The following is a 26,887-nucleotide window of genomic DNA, read 5'->3' on the forward strand; positions in this document are numbered from 1 at the left end:
GAAGAACAACCTTCAAAACATGGCCAAAGAGCCCGAAAAACCCACAACAACCATTAGATCCTGGCCGTGAAAGCCTTCGCGAATACAATATTACAAAATATTTTCCTGACACAATATTGAGGAAAACCTATTTCCCATGTTCTCACACAAAATTCATGTGTAAGGGTGGCAGGACTGACAGAAATACCTCCTCTGATGACTTTAAAACCCAGGCAGGTTCATAAATGGAGATGTGGTCTTTTAGACAGCTTATTAGATAACAAGTTAGATTAGCTTGAAATATATGCATGAAAGAAACATTAGTCTTATACCTACTGACCTTGCCCCAAGTGAGAACTTGTGCCTATTGGGACTGGTAAGACAAATAGTTGATGGAAGATTATGTTTAAATGTACACAAAACAGAGCAAATCAGTTATTGTGCTGTCCCCTTTCACAGACTGATACATAAGCAAAAAGAAAACATTGGCACAGATTTTCAGTATCAATAAGAAAAATACTTGTATGCTTGTAATTTTACTGATGCAAAAATTCCTTTATATTTTTAACATTGGACTGATCTGAAAAACAGTCTCCTATATTCATTCAATAGGCATCAATAGCATCATACTTGGTACTCTGCTAGAGTGAAAATGTGGTCTCAGTTATAGTTAAGCCACAGTTACATGGAGGAGAATGTCAAGCTTAGGGACAGTGTTTTACCAGGGGCATCTCTTCAGACTATATAGTTTCATGCACAACACACAACACCAACAAAATGAGAGAGAGAGAAAGAGAGAGAGAGAGACAGACAGACAGACAGGCAGACAGACAGACAGAGACTCAGACACAGAGAGAGTTGCCTGCAATGAATCCTAAAACAGGCTGTTTCTAGCTACTGTTATAAACTGCAGTTCATCTCAGGTGGATAGCCCAGCTGCGGTCCTACCTTGATGTTGGGGTGCTCACTACCTTGGTACATGCGCTCGTAATCTCAAGATTAGACCACTGTAATGCGCTCTACGTGGGACTACCTTTGAGGCTGCTGCAGAAACTACAGGTGGTGCAGAATGCGGCGGCCAGATTACTTAGTGGAGTGAAAAAATACCAACATATCTCACCCACTCTGGCCGCACTGCATTGGCTGCCCATCTGATTCCACATCGACTTCAAAGTGTTGATGCTTACATAGAAAGCCCTAAACGGTTTAGGGCCTCGATACTTGGCGGAACGCCTACTCCCACCCAGATCTACCCGTGTCACTCGTGCGAGCCAGGAGATGAGGCTGAGGAGCCTAACGCCGAGGGAGGCCCGGAAGGAAAGGACAAGAAATTGGGCCTTCTCAGCGGTGGCTCCTCGCCTCTGGAACAGCCTACCTCGTGAAATTCGCGGGGCTCCCTCGCTGGGTATCTTTAAGAAGCAATTAAAAACATGGATGTTTCGGCAGGCCTTCCCATCAGATAATTCCTGACGCCTTTTTCTTCTCTCCTTCCTATTGGATTGTTTAATGTTTTCTGCTATTTAAAAAACTGTTTGTTTATATATATATATATATATATATATATATATATATATATATATATATATATATATATATATATATATATATATATATATATATATATATATATATATATATATATATATATATATATATATACATACATACACACACACACACACACACACACACACACACACACACACACACACACACACACACACCTTTGTATTCTTTATGTTGTTAGCTGCCTAGAGTGGTCCTGACCCGACCAGATAGGCGGGATATAAATAAAATAAAATAAAATAAAATAAAATAAAATAAAATAAAATAAAATAAAATAAAATAAAATAAAATAAATAAATAAATAAATAAATAAATAAATAAATAAATAAAGAGAAAGCACTACTGAAGTGTTAATTCTTCAAGAGGTTCAGAAAATCCAAATTCATTGTAAGAAAAACTGAGTGAGTTCACAATCACTATCTGCAACACAACACATGAAAGGAAAAATCCACTGGGATCACTTTCATCAGAATCATTTTTATTTTCCATTAAAAGAGCACATGGAAAGTGCCAACAAGAGGTACTTTCACATGAATCCAGTCTGAAGTGATACAATCCAGGAATGTATAGCTCCACTGGAGGTTATTTTTCTAGAGAGAACTTTTCAAATAGTAGTGTATGCCTTTCCCAAAGCAGAATGTCACAAGTCCCTCAGATTAAAAATACAATTACATGTTAACATTTTTCTCATCCGGCATATTTGCAAAAGTCATCCTGTTTCTTGATTTTTTTAAAGGAAATCCAATAAGTAGAGCTTTGCTAGAAATGGCATCATAAAAATACACAACACTCTAAAATCTCTCAGTGAGCAACAGCACATCAGAGTGATCCATTAGCACCCCCCCAAAAAAAAAAAAACATTGCAACAACTTTTTACCTCCAATATGCCACACTATATGTAAATCTAGTATTATATACAGTACATTAGCATCTTCATTAACTTTTAGTATATTTGAGTTTACCAGAAAATACTCATGACAACTTTCTTTTATGAAGTATCAATGATTACAGGAGATAAAATTGAAAAGTTGAAGCAAGCAATAGTAAATTACAGCTCATTTTGGTCTACAACTATGACAGTGCCATTCACTGACGGACTACTAACATAGCTTTGTAACTTATTGTGCCAAAACTCATTCTGCAGTATAATATGCTAGGTAAAAAGGGGTATATGAGTATATTCAGAGGTGGGGAAGTGGAGACTGGTTTCTTGCCTCTGCTTGCGGGTGCAGCTTACTGGTGCTGCCACTCCAAATCAAGGCAACACTTTTACTGCAATTTCACTGCCTTGTCACCCAGCCTTTAGAGAATTCAGTGGACAGTGGCACAAGGAAGGAAGGAAGGAAGGAAGGAAGGAAGGAAGGAAGGAAGGAAGGAAGGAAGGAAGGAAGGAAGGAAGGAAGGAAGGAAGGAAGGAAGGAAGGAAGGAAGGAGAGTGGATGACATTGCCCCCTCTCAGCAATAAGTAAAGAGGTGAGACACAAGAGGTGAGATTCAAAAAGCCATAACCATATTATTCATTTAGCTCCCCTAACCTTGGGACCAGAAGCAGGTGAACCATCTAGATCCCTCTCTTGCCCAGATTGGGCAAGTTCCTGATCCCAGGGCCATGCTGTACATTACCAACCATGCCCTAGTCAGCTCTTTTAGGGATATATTGTTGGATCTGTTTTCAGTTCAGGTCCCATGGTACAAGGCTGATTGTAGCCTGAGGCTGCTTCACAGGGCCATCCCTATCAATATCATTGAATCCCATGATTTGTGGTATTCAAACAGGAGACCCAATCATCCAATAGCACCCAAAGGGGCTTGCTGCTAACACCCCTCCCCCACCTTCCCCACAAGAGCTTAGCTCCCTATCATCCCCCCCCATGCTGTCAAATATAGTCAAAAGGCCCCTCTGCATGTCATCTAGTAAAATGTCTGCCCCTGCATGTCATGTATATCCCTTCTCCCCAGAACAATTCAGGGTGATCATAACTAATATCTGAGTGGTACAAACAAAACCCTCTGTTCTTCATGTCCCGGGCCATCAGCTCCTTATTTACGCCCCTCCTCGCCTGATCCAAGCAACAAGCATCTCCTTCTCCTCTTCAAATTCTCCTGGCCAAACTATGATCACACCCATCCAATGATGTTGGATCTTGTGGAGGTCCATAACTGCCCTTAAAATGTAGCCCTATACGATTTCCCCCTAAGGGAACTACCAAAACATGTGAGGCAAACAAAGCATGCACCCCAAAATGGCTGGTAACAGGCCATCCCAAAGCATGCCCTTTCTCCAAGTTATGCTTTGATTTACGGCTAATATACAGAAATTTCAGTTAGGCTTACTGAGGCTCCCCAGGTTCACATCTGAAACACGGGGGGGGGGGGGAGAGAACCTGGGGTAAAAATGTAGAGCTTTGACTTAAGATTACTGGCACCTGGTGTTACTAGTAGAAAAAGCCACCTACGCATAGTGCCTCTGGGAGAAGCTTGAAAGAGGTGGAACACTGAGCAAATGGCAAAACCTCATAACAGAAGCAGATTATTACTTTCTCTTTGATTCCGAAATCCACCCTGTGAGATTTTTACACGGTCCTCTAGACACTCTGAGAAACAGGTGAATCAAGTGAAACAACCGCTTGGACCCTGGGAGCCATTGGACACACACACAGAAAAAGTACAATTGAAAAGGATCTAAATTAATTGAACTTAATAAAAGTGAATAGTCCAGTGAAAAGAGAATGCTAAACTCTTATTGCTGACCTTTTCTTAGTGCTCGTTGCAGACTGAAGAATAAACGGAAGAGTTTTATTAGCATGTGACTGCATACTCACCGTTCCGACTTTCTTCATCAATTGGAACTATTGTTGCTGGAGGCCCTGCTCTGGCCAACTTGCAGTCTATAAATATGAAAATACAAGTTACTTCAAAGTCAACATTTGTTTGCAGTGACAGTTACTACCTTGACTGCAATCAACAATAAATATATTCACGAATATCTTTTTTTCATACGGTCATGTTTAAAGAGTATGGTGAACAAAACTTTGGTATAAAATCGGCAGTAGGTACTCTCTGTTTCCGAAGTACATAACCAGATTTCATGATGTAACATCTCTGTGACAAAAGAATTTCCCTTAGGGAGGCCTTAGCATAGGCTCTACTAGCTGTTTCCATCAGCAACATGTTTTGAACATCATGCTCTTAATATGTATTGGTTTACTAAGATTTGCTTACTATATTTCATAGGTTTATGCCATATGCACAAATACTAAGTCTTTGCCACATCACAATACAATACAATTCACTTGCTACTCTTTAATCCTATCTTACACTAAACAGAGATCCACAGAGACCACTATGGAAAAGAACTCCTTCAGGACAGAGATAATGTGATGATAATTCAACCCAAAATAACAACATAAAAGAATGATTAAAAGGAATAAATCGTAATTAAAACTTCACAACAGAAACAAACATAATTGAAATTTAATTGCAACACAAATCTCTAATTAGTGAGAGTGAACAGAATTTCAATAAGTTCTAAACAGAGTAAAAATGGGGAAAAAAACAACAACAGAGAAGCAATTTTCAGGAAGTCACAGTTTGCCTTCTTACCCTCATACTGCCAATCTGGAAGGAAGTTAAGAGTCATCAATGGAAGCAGAGCAGAATAATGAAAGAAAATAAGTAAGATTTCTGTCTTTCATTCAGAAAGTTTTAAAGACATATAAAGCAGTACAAATGACGAAGTCTGAGATAGGTGAGTATTTAGTCCAGAGAAGCTTTTGTAATTGCCATGAGTAATATTCTGAACAGGCTCTGTCCACAGACTGACTGAATCAAATGTTCATTCACTCGAATTCAGTAAGTGCTTGTGTGCATGCACAAAGTCATCCCACAGGTATATGTTTCCCACTCACTGGAGTGAGTGAATTTGGTTCAGATTAAGGCTTTGCAGACAAGCACTAGGGTACCTGCAACTCTTTGGAATGGAGAGAACGATCTATGATCTGATATTCATAAAAGTACATGCAAAATTCAGAAAAGAAGGAAAATCTAAATTGCTTCTCTAGCAATGACAGCCTTTACATATTTTATCAGAAATTAGTCCCGCTGAGTTTGGGGGGGGGGTCCAGTATAGGACTGCACTCCTGGGGGGGGGGCGGTGCCTAAATGGCTGTTTGTCTCATTAGTTGGTCTACCCTGGGGACAGGCTGGTTTGCCCCTTTTCCTTGGTGACCACACAACATAAGTGTCATCCCAAACCAGCCCATCCCTGATGTGTTGCTACCTATATTTCTCTGGCTTCCTGTCAGGGACTATTGTTTTTAGATATGGATGGAATCCTCAGTTGTCATACATTTTCAGCACGTGTGATCATTGGGATCAAACCAAAGTGAACGGCTTAAGCAGACTGATTTCAATTTCCCAATTTTGTTAAGTGGCTCAAATAGACAGTTTAAGCCATTTAATGATATTGGGGAATTGAAGACTTCCTCTGCTCCTCCATGGATGGAGAGAGAGAAGAAGCAAAGGCTATGCTTTTTTAAAAGCCTTGTAGGGCAGCATTGATGCATTATGTCTTTTATGGGAAAAAAATTAAAACTTCCTTCTGGAAGTAGAAAAGACAGGTTGGGACAAGGAGGGGGATTCCTTCCTTCCTCTTTAAATGGAGTTTGGATAAATGAGGTTGCTTGAGGTGTGGTATTTCCTGACCCAAAACCACCTGATCCTTACATGTGGATGCAAGGATCACATCAAATGGTATACCACACCTCTATACAATCGTATATGGCCCTGTTTAGCTTAATCCAGCCTGCTCCAATTTGGTCATTCAGCCAAGCTCTAAGTCACAAGTGTTTCAAGGAAAGAGTGTGTCTACATTTAAAATATCAAGAGAAGGTTAGAAACATCACCCAAATTGGTTAATGCTACGTCAATTATTTAAATTTTTCAAAAATTATTTAGTGGACACAACTAGATTATCGACTATGGGCTTGTATGTATAACTGACATTAAATCTGGTTTATTAATAAGATTCTGTTTTCATCCATCTGTCTATTAGCTCCGAGTCAAAACTCTCAAATAACAAGATAGTATAAAGAGAGCAAAGAGAGAACCACAGAGTAATGATTAGGGAATATTGAATTTAAACTAGCTAGGAAATATCCTCAGGCAGAAGGCACCGTGCTAAAATCAATATAAACGAAGAATGGCAGACAGCAGGAATCCTTGTAATTAAAATGCATATGCTAAGTGAAACTGTCTCTCTGCACCACTAAAAGCATTTTACATTTCTCTCCACAATGCTACTTATACATTGAAACAATTCAGTCCATGTTTTACACTTATATCATTTGCATGTCACAGTTTCTATTGTCATACATTGGAGAATTCATGTGCCTGTGTTTCCCAAAGAGCCTTAAGAAAAATTGTTATATCTGTAAATCTGATGGGTAGACCTAGGCTCCATTCAAGATATATTGCATGTTGGAAAAACGTGCCTCTGAATGAAATTTTACAAGTCACCGAACACTGAAATATATGTTTTGCTCATGTTGAACAAACATTAGGAATGAGAGAAATATAGCTATTTGAAAAGCATAACTGACACATTCCACTAGTAATGCCATCTGTGTGGGGCGAAAAAAAAATCTCCTTTTGCCTCTTTCTCTTTAAACAGCATTTCTTTTTCTTTATTTCTGTCCTTTATTTTTTCAAATCTGCATCTCATCTCTTTGATAAAGACCAGAGAAGGCCGTGTATGGAGCTATTTTATCTTCTTTTCCTTGAAACAAGTGAGGGCCATGGTGGCTCATGAATTAGAGAAACAAATTTTGTTGGGGAGACGCACCTACTCATCTTTCCACAAGTCATCCCTGGGTGTGGGCTAACAACTTTGATTTACTGAGATCACTCATAGAGTTCAATGGCCAAGGAGGGCTTACAATATAACTGGGCTATCCATGTTCAGTGCAAACACTCATAGAGTTCTGCGAATCCTACAATCATGTATTTATTGCAAATATATGCTTCAAGCAACAGAACAGATGGCTGTATACGTGATAATTACCACATGGTCAATGTAGAAAGCAAATACACTATGTAATTAGAAGCAGGAACTGGAGAAAGCATTATTTCTGCCCAAACAAGACCAGGAGCAGATTGAGGAATCTTTATTTTATTAAATGAAAACATATTGTAAATAAACAAAAGGACAACAAACAGAATAACAAACAAATAAGCATATAAAACATAATAATTATAAACAAACAAAACTGAAACCAAGTGCTTCCCCCCACCAGGACCAATGGAGAACTAGACCTTTTCCTTTATTTCAAGGATTCCCCTTCCCCTTCCAAAATTGTAATGTTTCTTGCAATGGTGCTCTTCCCCTCCCCTGTATTAATCAATAAAATCTCCCCAAATTTCTGCAAAAGTATGCCTTTTAAGCACTCCTTAAAAGAATACTCCTTTCAATATTTTAATATTACACATTAACTTGTAATTAATAGATATATTCCATACCTCTGTATATCATTCACTTAATTGAAAATTATGTTTTATTTTCCAATACTTGGGTATAATTAATCTAGCAACTGTGACTAAATTAGAAGTTAATTCTATATATATGCACAATTATATTCCATCTTATCAAATATTGATAAAAGTACTATTTTAGGACATATGTCTACATTTCGTTTGGTTATTTCTTTGATTTCTCCAAACACCATTTGCCAAATTTCATCACACTCTCACATTCCCACCACGTATGAAAATATGTGCCAGTTTTCGGTCATCCCCTCCAGCACAATGTAGAGTAATTTTTATTTATTTTATTCAGTTTCACTGGAGTTAGATACCATAGCCAAACAATCTTATAAAAATTATCTTTAATTCTTAGACATGGATTTCACTGTTCTTACATCCCATATTTTCTTCCATCTCTCAGTGTTTATCCCTTCCCTCATATCATGTTCCCATAATACTCTCAGAGGATCCTGTTGATCTTCTGCTTCAATTAACATTTTACAACTTTTGCTAATCATACCTTTCAATGCTTTATTTTCTGCTAGATTTTCCTTTTGTAATAACATTTCCTCCTTGTAACGTCCCTATATTTACCATTTTTCCTCAACCAATCTTTTGTCCAGCTCTCTCACTGCATTGAACTGAGCCACAACCATTTCTCCCGTCCCAATATGTTTTTTTATTTGCTCTTTACTCCCCATCCTTTCTACCCAGTCCTTCAGCCTGATTACTTGCTGTCCTCTTAATGCACTCTCCAGATTTTTCAGATGCCTAGGAAAAGTTTCCAGTTCAGTCACTGGACATAATGTTGATATTAGTGGATTAAGTATATTCTTGTACTTATTCCAAATTAATAACATATTTTTCAGGAAAGGATTACCAATTATTTTACCTCTATTTTTATTGTATGGGTCAAAAATAATATTCTCAAAATTTAGATCTAGCTCAATTGACTCCAAACCCCACCATATCACTTTATTAGGATGTGCAATAATATCTCTGATGTGTTTTAACTGATTGGCAACACAATAATTCTTTAAATTAGGAAGTCCCATCCCTCCTACCTACTGAGCCTTATGAAATCTCTTCTTGTTAATTCTTGCCTTTTTATCTCTATTACAGAACTTACTAATCATAGATTGCCAATTCTATTGGTAGCATCTTAAATAAAAAAAATTAATCTTGGGTAAAATCTTCATTTTAATCGTGGCTATTCTGCCAAACCATGATAATATGATTCTCCTGTAATCTTTTAACTTATTCTTCATTTCACATTTCAGTCTCCTGAAATATTCTACTCTTAGATAGATTCTTTGGTATATATACTCCTAAATACTTAATTAAATTCCCAAACTTAATATTTAATTTTCCCCTGAATAGATCTTTTTCTTATTATAATTAAACATACATTTGTATATATGTATGTTTGCGGGGGGGGGGGGGACGGGGGAAGGAAAAAGAAGAAAAGGAAATAAAGAGTTTATTTATTTGCTTGAAGCATCTCCAGCTTTCCACAAATCAAAAACTTCAATGTTCCAAGGAGGTCGTACATTGACAAGTCTCCCACTGCTACTTATACCTCTTGATGTCCTCCTTTGAGTGTAATGGCCGTCTGTTCCCTCTTCTTCTTTTCCTTTTTGCCCAGTGTCTCCAAATCCTGTGGCAATGGCTGGTCTTCATCTAACCCCCAGTCTTGAAGCAGTTGTAACCCCTGTTCCACGATGTGACTTTAAAAAGTTTCCCATTACACCAGACTTTCATATAAACTGGGTACCCCCAGTTGCATTTGATATTATTCTTTCTTAAGATCACAGTAACTATTTTCAAGTTGCATCTCCAACCAACAGTTTGGGGGGACAGTTCTTGATACACCTGTATTGAGGGACCTTTATGAGCCAATTGGCCAGTTTTTTCTCTGGCTGCCTTCATAAATTGCTCCTTTTTATAAAAATTGGCAAAGCTAACAATAATGTCCCTTGGGAGCATCTTCTCATGCTTGGCGTCTGATCTATGAAGCCGTTCCAGATCTTGAGTTTCCCATTCCAGATCATGTGTTATTGATTGAAGCCATTCCAAAACCATATCTCGAAGGAGAAGATTGTAATGCTAGCCATGAATAGTTAATATCCAACCTTAGAATAAAGCTGAAAATAAACACTGAAAAACTGTAGTGCCAAATTTTAATTTAAACAACATTTCTGATGAATTGAAATTCTGCATAAGGAACAGATTTGCATTACTTAACTAACTTGATTATGAACCAGAAGAACTATGGACTGAAACCAGATATACAGTAGTATTAGAAAACAACACAAAAAGACAATTCCTGTAAAAACAAAAGAAAAAAACTAAATAGATGATGGAAGAAGCATTTAAAGTTCTAAAGGACAGACAAGAAGCAAAATAAAAACTGATAGAAATAAACCTTGAATTCAGTTTTTCAGCAACTGTCATATAGAGACAAAAATAACTAATATAATGACCAGTACAAAGAAATAGAGGAGAAAAACAAAAGGGGGGGAAGCAAGAGATACTTTCCAGAAGATCCAAGAAATTGAAGGGAAATTTAAGCCTAGATTAGGAATGCAGAATAACCAACAGAGAAGCACAGTATCTGACCAGGATGAAATAAAGAGAAGGTGGAAAAAAATACACTGAGGACCTATACAGAAGAGATAAAAGGAAGACAGAGTCCTTTGAAGAGGAATCCAATGATAAAGAACATGAAGTTCTAGAAAGTGAAATGAAAGCTGCTCTGAAAGCAATGGAAATAAATAAATCACCAGGGGTAGAAGTAATATCAAGAGAACTATTTCAAACCACAGATACTGAATCTGTCAAAATTCCAACAGGAATATGCCAACAAATATGGGAAACAATGGCCAAAAACAAGAGGCCAAGGAATACAGTAATTATAGAACCATTCCTTTAATTTCACTTGCAAGCAAAGTGATGTTCAGGGTGTTATAACAAAGGCTTTTATCTTCTATGGAGTGATAAATGTCTGATATTCAAGCAGGATTCCAAAAAGGAAGAGGCACTCAAGATCATAACATAAATATCTCCTGGTTACTGGAGTGCATTAGTGAATTTCAGAAGAAGATCAGTCTATGCTTTAGAGACTGCAACAAAGCCTTAGACCTTATGGAGCACAAGGCAAACATTTAAAAAAATTGGGGAAAAAACTTTTAAAGGAATAATTTCTAGATATGAGATTGGCATTCCAGAACCATTTAACTCTTCGCTCAACTCGATGGAAGACTAAAACATAAGAACATGGCTAGTTGTTTACAGCTTACAGTTCATAATTTGTTGAATTGTTTATAATGATACATTAGTTGCTTTATTAGCTGTTTTGAGGATACAAGTATTAAAAAAAGCATGATGAAAGTTGTAAAACAATGCAAATCTTTTTGCACAGAAAATATATCTAAAAAGGAAATACTGTATGTATAACTGCACACTTGGATTTATATTTGAACAAGAAAACCAATTTTGAAATAATCTTTGACTTATTCACTTTAAGGATCTGATGAAAGGCGGGGGCCTCAAAGTTACCAAGCAGACCTTTTTGTCCCCCTGCCTGACATACCATCACTATCACTGTCTTAAACTATGCTGAATCATTTACAGAACCATCTAAGAATAACCATCTTAGGAACAACAGTATCCATCTGATTATTATTTGGTTGCCTTGAAGACAGCTGTACAATCAGCATAATGATAGTTACAGAGTTCTCTCATATTGGAAGCCATGAAATGTGCTGGCAGATTGGCCCGTCACACCATAACCTATAGCCTTTTAGCCTCACGAAAGAGAATTTCTTTGGAAACCAAACAGTCAGTCACAGTTTATTAAGAATCAAGGTTCCCTAAATTAGGAGTGAAACAGTTTTCCCTCTAATTTCTGCTGATGCTGCACGGGATCCTTCGCTTGCACATGGGTTTCTACCTGCAACTGGAAGGAAATCGATAGCAACATTGATCTGGTTGTGCGAGATTGAGGCAGCACTGCACACACACACGTGCACACACACACACACACACACACACACACACACACACACACACACAGTTTAGAGGGAACAAAAAAAAAAATAAAGCATGCTGCTTATATACCGCCCCATAGTGCTTAAAGCACTCTCTGGGCAGTTTACAATTAATTATGCAGGCTACACACTGCCACCCCCACCCCCAGCGAGCTGACCTCGGAAGGATAGAAGGCTGAGTGAACCTTGAGCCGGCTACCTGGGATTGAACCCTGGGTCGTGAGCATAGTTTTGGCTGCAGTACAGCAGTTTAACCACTGCCCCATGAGGTGTGGAGAGATCCTATTATGTATTACTTTTCTCTTTCTTTTAGAAATATTTTCCCAAGGTATCCCAAATGAGAGTTTTTGCCTCCTGCACAAAAGACAATAAGCATTTCTCTCAGCACAATTGCCTTGTTTTGCACAAAAGGCCTCTTTGCAAAAACAAGTACCTTCTCCTTTATGGAGCTACACTTGCATAGAGCAGGTGAAAAAAGACTGATTGGGTCAAAAAGATACAGATGTCCCATTAATCATCTCAACTTACAAGATGTCCATGCAAACAGCAACAAGAATAACCCCTCTTGCTGTTTTCTGCAACTGTGAAAAATATCACGGCTGTGAATGTGCAAATTCTTGTTAAAACCAACTTGCTTCCATACTTTGATGTCTTTCAGATGAAAAAAATTATTTGCCATGTCTCATTTTTGGATGTGAGAACAAATAAGCAAGGATTTATATCCCTACTTTGAATAGGCCACTCTTGGGTCAACTTTGTATATCCCTACCTTCAATTGAGCTATAATGCCATATATTCCTGTTGAGAACAGAGGTAACTGCAAGAAAGGCAGAACATATTTTCTTCTGGAGAACATAGACATATAAGGTCCTTGAACTTCTTGTACGTTTAAGGAAGACATACATGTCACCGTGGTGATCAATGGTCTTAAACACACATAACAAGACACAAATGAAAAGCATAACATATGAAAACTGGTTTATTGTTCTTCCTTTGTTAATTCTTTTCCGATACTGATGGATAAAGCTTCATGTTGTTCCATACATGTTACAATTTACTGGCTGATAGGAACACAGTTCATAGAAATAGACAGGTATCAGCCCTGGACTTGACGATGACTCATGTCTGCTCCTATTGACCACACTTGGAACTACACCCTTTGTGATGCAGCCAAAGGAGTCAGATAGGATGACCAGAGGCACTATGGAAGCATAGGCATTTTCATTCCAAGTGTAGGTATTAGAGATCTCACAGGACCAAACCTACTCAATTAAAGCAATATCATCTTTGTAACTGGAAGGGAAAGAAAAAGTCCTGTAGTAATCTCTACTGAGATTTCTCTTCTGCTGCTATTAAAGTTGTGAGACACACTTTTCTCCACTATTACATCTATCTGTTAAAACCCAAAAAGTGTTCCGTCTCATCAAGGACTTTTTTTTTCATTATATAAGAAAATGGAAAACTTTTTTTGTCTCCACAGTCTCGCAGGTAAAAAGAAAAAATGGTTTGACATTTGTGGAAACAGTTTCATGAGAATCCTATAAGAATAGGGAAAATGCATTGGATTTAATTGAAAACAGGCTTGAAGGTCAGATATTTTAATATGATAGGTAGATGACTTTTAAAAAATGAATAAATATGCACGACAAGTAACTTATATCAATATGAAGGCATATAGTTTTCAAATACAATGCATCAATGACCAATGCATTGTTTTTCTTCAAGATTCCTTTTTTATGATCTTACGCTGGCAGAGCAAATCAACATTCTAAAAGGCAATTCTAAAAATGGAAGCAGCCCAAACAAAATTTTATAATATCTAAACTGGGCTTCAGATAAACATCAAATTTGGCACACTTGTAGCAGACAGTATTCTGTTGCAATATGGCACATTTGGGGAAGTTTGGGCAAAGGGTTTTCAAGTTATGATTTATCTAAAAAGTGAAACTCTTTTTAACCCACCCACCCCCTGGTTCAGACATGGGCAACCCTAGCTGTCCCCAGCTTTAAAACAGATCACATAAATTGAAATGACCAATCTTGTTTATCTTAAAAGACAATGATTGGTTCTACCCACTTTGTTTTCATTTGAAAAGAATCCAGGTTGCAGGGGCTGAAATTTTCATTCTCAGAAAATGCGCTTCAAAAGAGACAAAAACACCACTTAGTTATAAGACTGGCCATGCATGGTACAGGCTAGCCAGCAGAACCTTTGTGAAATAAAAAAAATGTACCTTCATGAGTGGTGGAAGGAGATACTTGGAGAGAAAGGTAACAAAAACAGACTGAAGAGACAGGTGGTCTAAAAAGTGGAAAAAACAGCAGCTTTGCTTTCAAGAAAGTAATGGAGTGGCAGTCCACCAGAAAGGGGGATGTTTTGCCATATAATGATAAATATTCTCTCAGGATTTCTGAGACCATGTCGTCTTCTCAGATACATTTTCAGAGGGGAAATCAGCTTCACCTTCGGGGGCAATCCAATCATTTAGGCCGTAATCAGCTGACTCTTAGCTAACTTTTAAACTGGTTCCTGACAAACAGGCCTATCAGAATTATATATATATATATATATATTTGTTCAGGAAAGATATTCTCCTTCATCTCATTAGAATCAACTGCCATTTTGTTGATTTCTTCCCAGAAATGCTTCTACAGGAAGTATTCCCAAAAGATTTCATCAGAAGGAGAAGTGAGGAAGTGAATTCTCTTCCCATGTCCTTATTCCCTTCCCAGAGGTGCCCCCCGCAGTAACCATCGCACCTGGTCAACCTCAGCATACAATAGCACAAACATTTTAGCAACAATGCTTCCTTATTTTCCTTTTTCCAGATGGCCGAATCACACTAGCTCCCCTTGGAGTCAGCACCTCATTGGGAGGAGAAACTGCAGTTCCTTATGAAATATTTATGATCATCATCACCCCTTCCATATCACCAGTCTTTCATTTCCCCCAGCTGTGTAGGGGCTCCCACTAAATGCACCATACTACCGGGAAAACATGTAATGGATTATCTTAATGGAGGTAGAAACAATATTATTGCAACATTTTTCTAATACCAGGCAGGAGTATCAGTGAACAACTAGTACACATATATTATTAGCTGACCAGGTATAAATTGGTGGGGAGAAGAATCCCTAAATGGGTAATGTTGAAATGGTTCACTGAGACCTGTAAAAACTGCATAAAGTAAGAGCCAGCACTTTATCAGAATTTAGGAAGTGAAATGTTTGAGGGATCTTTTGAACTCGTGCAGCCTTTGATCGACTTCACCCATTATGCCTTTGATGAAGATATAAAAGTTATCAAAACACAGAACTGCATAATTTTCTCCAGCTTGTAAATCATTTGTGTGAAGTATCTCTTCACTAGAGATGTCTAAGATCTTCTCTTCTAAGTGTCTTTCTTCCTAACTTTTTGAGAAGGTGAGAGTCCTCTCCCCAGTTCTAAGCATTAAACCTGAGAATCATATCTGCAAGTACAGTAAAATATAATTTAGAGCATTTTTCCTTGCATATCTGAGGATGTGGCTGGTGGTCCATGCAAGGGGGCTTCATTCCACAAATCTCCCTCCTGCTCTGATCACAGGCCACCTAACGGTAGGGAAAAGAGGGGGCTGAAAACTGCTCTCCAAATTACCAGAGCAATTTGCTGTTACTTGCAATTGGTATTTCTGTGACCCATTTCTTTCACCAGTAATATAACTCTCATTTACTAAATTATTGTCCTTTCTTTCCTTGTGTAGAGCTCTTTGGAATGACCCTATATTTTCTCCCACACCAGAATCTTTCACTTCAGATTAGGGGGAATGGTGTGATGGGGAGAAATATCTTGTTTTTTTAAAGCTCTGGACCAACTTTAATGGGGGGGGGGCAAGGAAGGAATAGTATGTGGTTATGATATTTCCACATGCAAATTTTGACCCAAACCTCCACATTTTCCTGAAGCTATTCCTTTGTCCTATAAAGTAGCTTAGATTATTTTTTTATTATCTTGCCCCATATAAATCAGCAAGATATTTGCTAGATAATAATTATGTGTCATCAAGTCATCTGTGACTTACAACATGCCTTGCCACGCTCTTGTAGGTGTAAAGCACTCAGAATTCGCTTTTGATGGCCTTCTGGGACTTTACAGCTTGCCCAACAACACACAGACTGGCTCTACTCCCATGAGGCACAGTGAAACAGTACTTTGGACCCAGCACTCCAACTCATTGATCTGTCCAATTAGCCACCACTGAATAATGATAAAAATTCCATACCAATATAAAAACAAGACAATTTTGCAACAGAAGAGAACCAAATGCGTTTCAGGTCCTCCCTGTGCCAAATGTACAGTGATGCCTCGCCAGATGATTTTAATTCATTCAGCGAAAATTGTCATCTTGTGAAAAAATCGTCTTGCGAGGTTCCCTACGCATCGGTCTCAAAAAAAAAAGTTTTGTGAAGCATCGGTCCCCCCAAAAAAGTCTTGCGAAGCATCGGTCTAAAAAAAAAAAAAAGTCTTGTGAGGCACCATAGTGATCGACTTGTGGGTTTTTCGTCCCACGAGGCAATCGTCTAGCGAGGCACCACTGTATAAACAAACAATTGGACAATCAATTTGTTTCAAAAGAGGCTGTCTCAAGACTCTGAAAAGGCCCTATTGTTTCCAGTCACCACTATTAGAAATTTTATTCAGAGTACTTTAGGTCATTGCATTATTACCTTTGAAATGCAGTTAGCTAGCTTGATAAAAGTCATGCCACTATTGAACCCATGGCACATAATCATGAATCAATGTTGTGTTCAAATGTTTGGTGGCCTGGGACTGGCCTGGCTCCGTTCCTTCTTGGGGGACCGCCCCCAGAGAGTACAGCTTGGGAAGAGTGTTTTGGCCCCAATGCTGTTTAACATCTATATGAGGCCCCAATGCTGTTTAACATCTATATGAGGCCACTGGGTGCAGTCATCAGGGGGTGTGGAGCATCGTGCCATCAGTATGCTGATGACACTCAGCTCTACATCTCCTTTTCACCAACCGCAGAAGATGCTGTTCTGTCCCTTCAGTGCTGCCTGGGGACTGTACTGCAATGGATGCAGGAAAACGGGCTGAGGCTGAACCCGGACAAGACGGAGGTACTGAGGGTGGGCGCCCCCACAGTTGGGGGCCTGGGAAACTCCCTCTCTTTTGGGGGGGGTGACTCTTGCCACCAAGGATGGGGTCTGCAGCTTGGGGATCAATCTGGACCCGGCGCTCATTATGGAAACTCAGGTGGTGTCGGTGGTCCGTACTGTCTTCTTTCAACTTTGGCAGATAGCCCAGCTGTGGTCCTATCTCGATGTTGGGGCGCTCACTACCTTGGTGCTTGTGCTCGTAATCTCAAGATTAGACTACTGTAATGCGCTCTACGTGGGGCTGCCTTTGAGGCTGCTGCGGAAACTACAGGTGGTGCAGAATGCAGTGGCCAGACTCCTTAGTGCAGTGAAAAAATTCCAACACTTCTCACCCACTCTGGCCACATTGCACTGGCTGCTCATTCGGTTCCGCATCGACTTCAAAGTGTTGATGCTTACGTACAAAGCCCTAAACGGTTTAGGACCTCGATACTTGGTGGAACGCCTACTCCCACCAAGAACTACCCGTATCACTCAATCGAGTCAGGAGGTGAGACTGAGGAGCCTGACGCCGAGGGAGGCCCGGAATGAAAAAACAAGAAACCGGGCCTTCTCGGCGGTGGCTCCTCGCCTCTGGAACAACCTACCTCCGGAGATTCGTGCGGCTCCCTCGCTGGGTATTTTCAAAAATCAATTAAAAACATGGATATTTCGGCAGGCCTTCCCTCCAGTTAATTCCTGAAGTTTTCCTTCCCTCTCCTTTTCATCTGTTTGTTTTCCGTTTTGTTGGATTTTGTTTATTGTTCACTATGTAATAATTTTATATTTATCTATGTATTTTATGTGTATTTTATTCACGTTATAAGCCACCTAGTGTGGTCATGACTGACCAGATAAGCAGGATATAAATAAGATAAATAAATAAAACAAATGAATAAATTCTTCCGAAACATAGAAACTTTTTTTTTCTGGACTACATAATTTCTAATGTCAACTTACATCGTTGTCGTTTAGTCATGTCCGACTCTTTGTGACCCCATGGACCAGAGCACACCAGGCCCTCCTATCTTCCACTGTCTCCCAGAGTTGTGTCAAATTCATTCTGGTTGCTTCAATGACACTGTCCAACCATCTCATCCTCGGTCGTCCCCTTCTCCTCTTCCCTTCACAGTTTCCTAACATCAGGATCTTTTCTCTTCTCATGAGATGGCCAAAGTATTGGAGCCTCAGCTTCAGGATCTGTCCTTCCAGTGAGCATTCAGGGTTGATTTCCTTTAGAATTCATAGGTTTGTTCTCCTTGCAATCCAGGGGACTCTCAAGAGCCTCCTCCAGCACCACAATTCAAAAGCATCAATTTTTCGGAGGTCAGCCTTCTTTATGGTCCAGCTCTCACTTCCATACATCACTACAGGGAAAACCATAGCTTTGACTATTCGGACTTTTGTTGGCAAGGTGATGTCTCTGCTTTTCAAAATGCTGTCAAGATTTGTCATCGCTTTCCTCCCAAGAAGTAGGCGTCTTTTAATTTCGTGGCGGCTGTCTCCATCTGCAGTGATCATGGAGCCCAAGAAAGTAAAATCTGTCACTCCTCTATCTCTTCCCCTTCTATTTGCCAGGAGTTGATCGGACCAGTGGCCATGATCTTAGTTTTTTTGATGTTGACCTTCAGACCGTTTTTTTGCACTCTCCTCTTTCACCCTCATTACAAGCTTCCTTAATTCCTCCTCACTTTCTGCCATCAGAGTGGTATCATCTGCATATTGGAGGTTGTTGATATTTCTTCCGGCAATCTTGATTCTGGCTTGGGATTCCTCCAGTCCAGCCTTTCGCATGATGTATTCTGCACATAAGTTGAATAAGCAGGGGGACAATATACAGCCTTGTCATACTCCTTTCCCAATTTTGAACCAATCAGATGTTCCATATCAAATTCTAACTGTTGCTTCCTGTCCTACGTATAAGTTTCTCAGGAGACAGATAAGGTGGTGAGGCACTCCCATTTCTTTAAGGACTTGCTGTGGTCCACACAGTCAAAGGCTTTTGCATAGTCAATGAAGCAGAACTAGATATCTTTCTGGAACTCTCTGGCTTTCTCCACAATCCAGCGCATGTCAGCAATTTGGTCTCTGGTTCCTCTGCCCCTTCGAAATCCAGCTTGTACTTCTGGGAGTTCTCGGTCCACATACTGCTGAAGCCTGCCTTGGAGGATTTTGAGCATAACCTTGCTGGCGTGTGAAATGAGTGCAATTGTACGGTAGTTGGAGCATTCTTTGGCACTGCCCTTCTGTGGGATTGGGATGGAGACTGATCTTTTCCAGTTCTCTGGCCACTGTTGAGTTTTCCAAACTTGCTGGTATATTGAGTATAGCACCTTAACAGCGTCATCTTTTAAGATTTTAAATAGTTCCACTGGAATGCCATCACCTCCACTGGCCTTGTTGTTAGCCAAGCTTACATAGGTTTATGTAAATTAAACAGTTCACCATTTGTTATAAAAAGACTTTTCTAGAGTGCTAAGCATCGGTACAAATTCTAAATAAAGGGCTGCAAACTCGGATATCTAAGTCATTTGAGTTTCTAAGCAACCCAATGTTAAAGGGAAATTGCCCTCTTTCATTTCCTGCACAAATGAATTCAGAACTACAGCTGTGCAAATTAGGGTAAGCTTGCCATAGTCCTTTACATTAGCTGAATTGTAGTATAATTCATCTGTATTGAAAATAGCATAAGAAGGGCTTTCAGTCTATTTCTAGCTCTTCCTGCAGAGAGATCCAATTGTAAAGTCCCTGGAAGGAATGACAGTGAACCTTAGACTGTATTCATCTAGTGCACTTGTAGTATACTTGTAAACTACACTTGGTTTCTGGGCAAGCATTCAGACTGTAAATTAGGTGGTCAATTAACCAGCGCTCAGAAAACTGTAGTTCAAAGATTCAGAAGACTAGATGGCACCGAATAAAAGGTTCTTACAAAAAGCTGGCTCAATGCAAATTGTCGGCTCTGACAACAATTTTGCCTTTTGTTTTTAATAAAGCAAAGGGTGAGCCCTTGGCTTGATAAATGCTAAAAGACCAAATAAAGGAAACTAAAGTGAAGCACGGCTTCTTGTTTTGACAGCATTAACAAACTGAAGTTCATTCTCTGAGACGGCCTGAATGAAATACTGTGGGTTCTCAAGCAGCACTTCTGTTTTTAAAAAGCAGTTTTTTAACAAGCGCAGTGCCAAGGGCAAAAAACATTACATACTTAATACAGGGTGGCAAAAGGTCAGTAAATCATTGCCTCCCTAAGACTTGTTGTATTTTATCATTGGGTAATGAAAGGAAAATTCTTAATAAACGTGGTTTTTAAAAAATGTAATTTCATACCATTTCGTAAAAGTGATGCCATAAATAGATAACAATTTCTATTTTCCATGTCTTTAATATGTATTGGTGGCACATCATGTTGGAGCAAAACAAATAGATAAATAAGCAGCAGGGTATATACTGAGGAACTCTATGCTGTGGCAAACTACTGCATATCATCAATATCAGAAGGGAGACACTGGCAGGAAGAAAATATATACACAAATATGTAAGGAACCCGGGCTTCCATAAGTAGAATTAGCTCTTTGCCAATGGAAACCATGAATAAAATGTTAAGTTTCTTCAATTTAAGTGCATGGCTACTGTTCACAACAGGGATGGGGAGCAAAACTGCAGGGGTAAAATTCTTATACGCTAAATTTTTGAGGCACAGCATATTTTTCATAATACCTTCCACATCTAAATATGAATAATGAGCATGTCAGAAAACAGAATTTGTACACTTTGGATACATCCATTCATTCAAAACATAAAAAAAAGGTATGTTTATATAATACCGAAAGATTGTAAATGAAAGGGATTAACTAAAGGCAACATGCATTGTAACAGTCGTCTGGGCATATAACAGACCTCAGGTAAGTGTGACAGCTGACTACAGCTTCTTGCACAGCACTGAACATTGTTCTGAAAGGCCTCTGAATGTGCATGATCAACTGTGTGGGGGCATAAAGTTTTGTGAGGGGAAGAAGTCAAAGTTAAAATCCCAGGATATGTAAGAAGGAAAACTCTTGGGCCAAAATAAAACAAAAACAAGACACAACTACTTTTGGTATTGCTTTATTTACAGAACCTTTGAGCTGCTATTCAGGCTTGCCTAAGGTGGTAAAAGCAACAACAACAAAAAACAGAGTGAAAAATACTCAGTTTGAAATTTACAATTAAGAGCTGGTATCAGGTATTAGTCAAGCTATATATGAATTCTGAAGTTAGAAGCATCAGGAACAATCACATAGCAATTCAATTTCTCACTTGAATCTCCAGACTCAATAGACCCAGACTCTCTCTTGTTCAGACTTAAGTTGAACTTGTGTCCTGGTACTTATTAGGGAGTCTGATAAGTCATTCTTACTCCACTCTAATTTATAACTTCCAAAATCCGGCAACACTGACAAGTCTAAGATCATTTAAAAGGAGTTTGTTTCCAAGTACATATTACCCAAGTACATACACAGAGGAATTATATCAGAAAGATTTGGATATCCCGGACAACCCAGACAATGTAGTTGCTGACCTAGTCAGACATCCTGGAGAGTGAAGTCAAGTGGGCCTTAGAAAGCCTGGCTAACAACAAGGCCAGTGGAGGTGATGGCATTCCAGATGAACTATTTAAAATCTTAAAAGATGAATGCTCCAACTACCGCACAATTGCACTCATTTCACATGCTAGCAAGGTTATGCTCAAAATCCTACAAGGTAGGCTTCATCAATATGTGGACCGAGAACTCCCAGAAGTACAAGCGGGATTCGAAGGGGCAGAGGAACTCGAGACCAAATTGCTAACATACGCTGGATTATGGAGAAAGCCAGAGAGTTCCAGAAAAACATCTACTTCTGCTTCATTGATTATGCAAAAGCCTTTGACTGTGTGGACCACTGCAAACTATGGCAAGTTCTTAAAGAAACGGGCATGCCTGACCACCTTATCCATCTCCTGAGACACCTATATGTGGGACAGGAAGCAACAGTTAGAACTGGATATGGAACAACTGATTGGTTCAAAATTGGGAAAGGAGTACGACAAGGCTGTATATTGTCCCCCGGCTTATTTAATTTATATGCAGAATACATCATACGGAAGGCTGGACTGGAGGAATCCCAAGCCAGAATTAAGATTGCCGGAAGAAATATCAACAACCTCCAATATGCAGATGATACCACTCTGATGGCAGAAAGTGAGGAGGAACTAAAGAACCTTGTAATCAGGGTGAAAGAGGAGGGTGCAAAAACGGTCTTAAACTCAACATCAAAAAAACTAAGATAATGGCCACTGGCCCCATCACGTCCTGGCAAATAGAAGGGGAAGATATGGAGGCAGTGACAGATTTTACCTTCTTGGGCTCCATAATCACTGCAGATGGAGACAGCAGCCACAAAATTATAAGACGCCTGCTTCTTGGGAGGAAAGCGATGACAAACCTTGACAGCATCTTAAAAAGCAGAGACATCACCTTGCCAACAAAATTCCGAATAGTCAAAGCTATGGTTTTTCCTGAAGTGATGTATGGAAGTGAGAGCTGGACCATAAAGAAAGCTGACCACCGAAGAATTGATGCCTTGGAATTGTGGTGCTGGAGGAGGCTCTTGAGAGTCCCCTGGATTGCAAGGAGAACAAACCTATGAATTCTAAAGGAAATCAACCCTGAGTGCTCACTGGAAGGACAGATCCTGAAGCTGAGGCTCCAATACTTTGGCCATCTGATGAGAAGAGAAGACTCCCTGTAAAAGACCCTGATGTTGGGAAAGTGTGAAGGCAGGAGGAGGGGACGACAGAGGATGAGATGATTGGAGAGTATCATTGAAGCTACCAGCATGAATCTGACACAACTCCAGGAGGCAGTGGAAGATAGGAGGGCCTGGCGTGCTCTGGTCCATGGGGTCACGAAGAGTCGGACACGACTAAACGACTAAACAACAATGACATACCACCCAGAGAATTATATGACAGAGGGGAATTTGCACCTGGGCAGTACCTTAAATATTTTAAAGGGAGGGGAAGGAAGGGCCCAGAATACAGCCTTAAAACAAACAAACAAACAAACAAACACCCTATGAAAATAATTCTATTTGTTGGATTCAAACTCCCTTTTACCTGAGATAATTTATTATTTGTACAAACACTTCCCACATCTAAAAAATCACTTTATTCAGAGTTCAGAAGTAAATGTTGCATTGTAACCAATGCAGATATCTTCTAATACAGTGTGTTTAAAAATATTTTATCTGATACTAATTAGTGACTATCCCAAAGCCCTTCATTCTCACTCATAAAACTCTTCTTTTTCTTTAATTTATTCCATATTTTTAGAGTTAGAGTATCAATGTGTTTTCTTAACAAGGATTCAAAATCTGAATTTTAGAACACCCACATCAACTAAATGTATTTGCTATTAAGTTCAGAATGATTTGGAAAAGGGATATCATTAATTAAGATAAATTAAGGACTCTAATGAGAGAACTATAAGTACTGCAATTTCAAAATCCCAGCAGGTTTGTACTAACATTAAATATTTTTTCACTGATTTTTTAAAAAATCCTTCTACTGTTATAAGGCACAAATTAAGTGTTGCTAATGTTAACTGGACTCTAGAAAGCTGGAAGTTTGAAAGCTAAGCCTGATACTTTTCACAAGCATGCCCTCCCATTAGTAATGTTGTCACACATTTTGCTTTTTTACAGTCTATCCTCCATGCATCATCTGTCATGCTCAAATTCACATGCATGAGATTATGTGCCTGGGATCTGTACAGTTGCCCCATCTTGCCTTGGTCCTGTTATTACCTTGCGAAGGATCTGAATCTTGCTGTATTGCTACAGAAATCCTCCTATGAGTCTAGCCATGCTTGTTCATTGCCTATGTCAGACTTCACTGAGACTTGCTTTAGGAGATAGGATTGTAATTTTAAGGCGCTAGTAATACAATCATCATTTAAAAAAAAAAGTTACATTCATCATTCCACAATGACCTTTCCTCTCCCAATCTTTATGGCTTTTTTCTGATGAGTTTTTTAGTGTATAATTCCTCTTTCTTGCTCCTTGTTTTATTTTCCCTTATTTACCTGGTATTGGGCTTTTTCTATTTTCAATGTATTGTAATCTGCTCCAGTCTTTTCCTAGCCTGCTTTCTGGCTCCTTCCTCCCTGACTCTTAAAATAGAGCTGGTATGACTTCAGGTATAGAAAATATCTGCCAATTTAATACTTTTATGGCATTTGCCAATGACATACCTTTCAGAAGTGTATCACCTCTTGTAATCCCACATACTTTCACTGGCAAGTTGCACTTCCTTCCATTTCCTTCTATATCTCCCTTTTATATTTTAAAAAAGAGATACCTCTGTACATGTGTATTGGGGGAGGGGATAGAAGCCAAAGTTTTATGTAACTTCCTGGTCCCTTGCAAGTTACACCTCTTCCGTTCTCCTTTGTCTTTGCAGAGCTGGGTGCTTGTGTGTCACTGGGATGGGGATAGCCTATCTTCAAACATTTTGTTATTGCTTCTGTTTGTCCCCCTCCCTTTTCAGATAGCAATTGCACAGAACCTTCTGAGCTTCTGAGCAAGGATTTGCTCTTCATATCACTTTAGCAATGACCCTTCTAGCTTTCTGAGTACTGTATCACTTTGTCGCTGATAAAGAATGGGAATACATTCCTCCTGTCAGGGGCAACATGTGTACTGGGATAGGGGCCTCATTCCAAAATACTGACTGCAAAGCAAAAAGCAAAGCATACTGCTTATATTTAAAAAATTCTCTGGGCAGTTCACAATTTAATTATGCAGGCTACACATTGCTCTCTACCGCAAGCTGGGTCACTCTATTTACAGGCCTCAGAAGGATGTGAACAGAAGATTGGCAGAAGTGCTGCAGTTTAGCCATTACGCCATGAGGCTTCTTCACTGGAGGGAAGGCACCTCATTCTCCAGTCACAAGTCAGCCTCACCTCCTATGCTGCCTTCTCAAACACAACAGATAGCCTTGAGGAAATCATATTTTGCCAAAGAGCATCTGTAAGAGTTCTGCAGACTCCTAAATCTCCACATTATTCACTTGGGTCAGGCAAGAAAGAGATCCAAAATGAAAAGCAGTAAGAAACATAAAAACATAGCCAATCCTTACAAATATAGGTGTGCACTGGAAGGTACGTGGGAAGGGAAGCACCATGGAAACAGAGAGGAGCAGAAGAATTCACACATGAAAGATTAGTGAGCTAAGTACAGTGGGGTCTTGACTTGAGAACTTAATCCGTATTGGAAGGCGGTTCTCAAGTCAAAAGTTCTCAGGTCAAATCTGCATTTCCCATAGGAATGTATTGAAAACCATTTGATCCGTATCTGCTCTTTTCCGTCCATAGAAACTAATGGGAAGCTGCTATTCCGCCTTCGACCACTAGAGGGGGATATTTTGTTTCTTTTTTTTTTCTTAGGTCAAGAAAGGTTCAGGGAAGGCAGGGAAAATACAGTCCAGGCAGTACAGTACCAGGCAGTCTGAAGACTCCCAATCCACTCTCTAAACGCTGGGAGGAGTGAGGAAGCAGACAGGCACCCTTTTCACTGGCCAACAGTTAACTGAAAGTTCAAATTTTGCACTTTCCCTGCCTCCCACATGGTTTTTTTTCAGTTCTTAACTCAAATCTAAGTACTTATGTCAAGTCAATATTTTCCTAAGAGAGTGGTTCTTAAGTCAAAATGTTCTTAACTCGAGCCGTTCTTAAGTCAAGACCCCACTGTATTGGGGTGCAGAGCTAGAGGTTAGGAGTTCAATTCCTCACTGCGCCTCTCAGGAAAAGTGCCAGCCTGCATCACCTTGGGCAAACTACACAGCCAGAGAGCATGCCCAGAAAAAAAGAATGATAAATCACTTTGGTGTACTCTATACCTGGAAAAGGTCACCATAAGTCAGAATTGATTTCATGGCACATTGTGATTATTATTATTATAACATCCCATCAGTGGTGCAGATAAAGCACAATTATTTTGATAAGAATGCCATAAAGCTTTAACCAGAATTGTCAATTTTGCAAAAAAGGAAGGAAGGAAGGAAGGAAGGAAGGAAGGAAGGAAGGAAGGAAGGAAGGAAGGAAGGAAGGAAGGAAGGAAGGAAGGAAGGAAGGAAGGAAGGAAGGAAGGAAGGATAATTTGGCATAAACTGAAAGTGTTTTTACAGAACTTCTTTCTTGGTAAGAATTCAGCCAAATGCACTAGGAAATTCCTCTCCGTTCTCATCAATTCATGTACCATTTCTCTATCCTGGCTCATGAGGACAAGTCAGTGAGGATCTGTATCAATACAGCTGGATAGCTCAGTTGTTTAACTATCTACTGGTAGAGTCAGAGGCTGGGAGTTCAATTCCCCACTGTACCATCCAACAGAAGAGCCAACCTGTGTAGACTTGGACAAGCTGAAAAGTCCCAAGATGCCCCTAGGAAAAGGGAATAGCAAACCACTTTTGAGCACTCTAGCTGGAAAAACCTGAAAAAGGTTGCCATAAGTCAGACTTGATTTGATGGCACACAATTATATTTAGTCATAAAGGCCTTTTCTCTAATGGCTTGGAGCATATGCATTTAGGGGCCATGTGACAATTCTAAAAT

The 26,887-nt window shown here is 39.4% G+C and overlaps 1 protein-coding gene across 8 annotated transcripts in view; it reads right to left on the reverse strand.

Moving 5' to 3' along the window:
* The window catches only part of PCDH15 (protocadherin related 15), a 979,840-nt gene that overhangs the window by 424,063 nt on the left and 528,890 nt on the right, over positions 1–26,887 (reverse strand). For 6 of the 8 annotated variants that reach the window (XM_072995261.2, XM_072995259.2, XM_078391351.1 and 3 more), the window contains 2 exons: positions 5,149–5,163; positions 4,368–4,433 (listed from right to left, as the gene is read on the reverse strand). In XM_072995261.2, coding sequence (XP_072851362.2) covers positions 4,368–4,433; positions 5,149–5,163 — 81 coding nt within the window. The remainder of the gene's footprint in view (positions 1–4,367; positions 4,434–5,148; positions 5,164–26,887) is intronic. The other 2 variants (XM_072995260.2, XM_078391353.1) reach the window with 1 other exon arrangement.

This window comes from Pogona vitticeps, chromosome 3, assembly GCF_051106095.1.
Source record: "Pogona vitticeps strain Pit_001003342236 chromosome 3, PviZW2.1, whole genome shotgun sequence".
In the NCBI taxonomy this organism is placed as follows: Eukaryota; Metazoa; Chordata; class Lepidosauria; order Squamata; family Agamidae; genus Pogona; species Pogona vitticeps.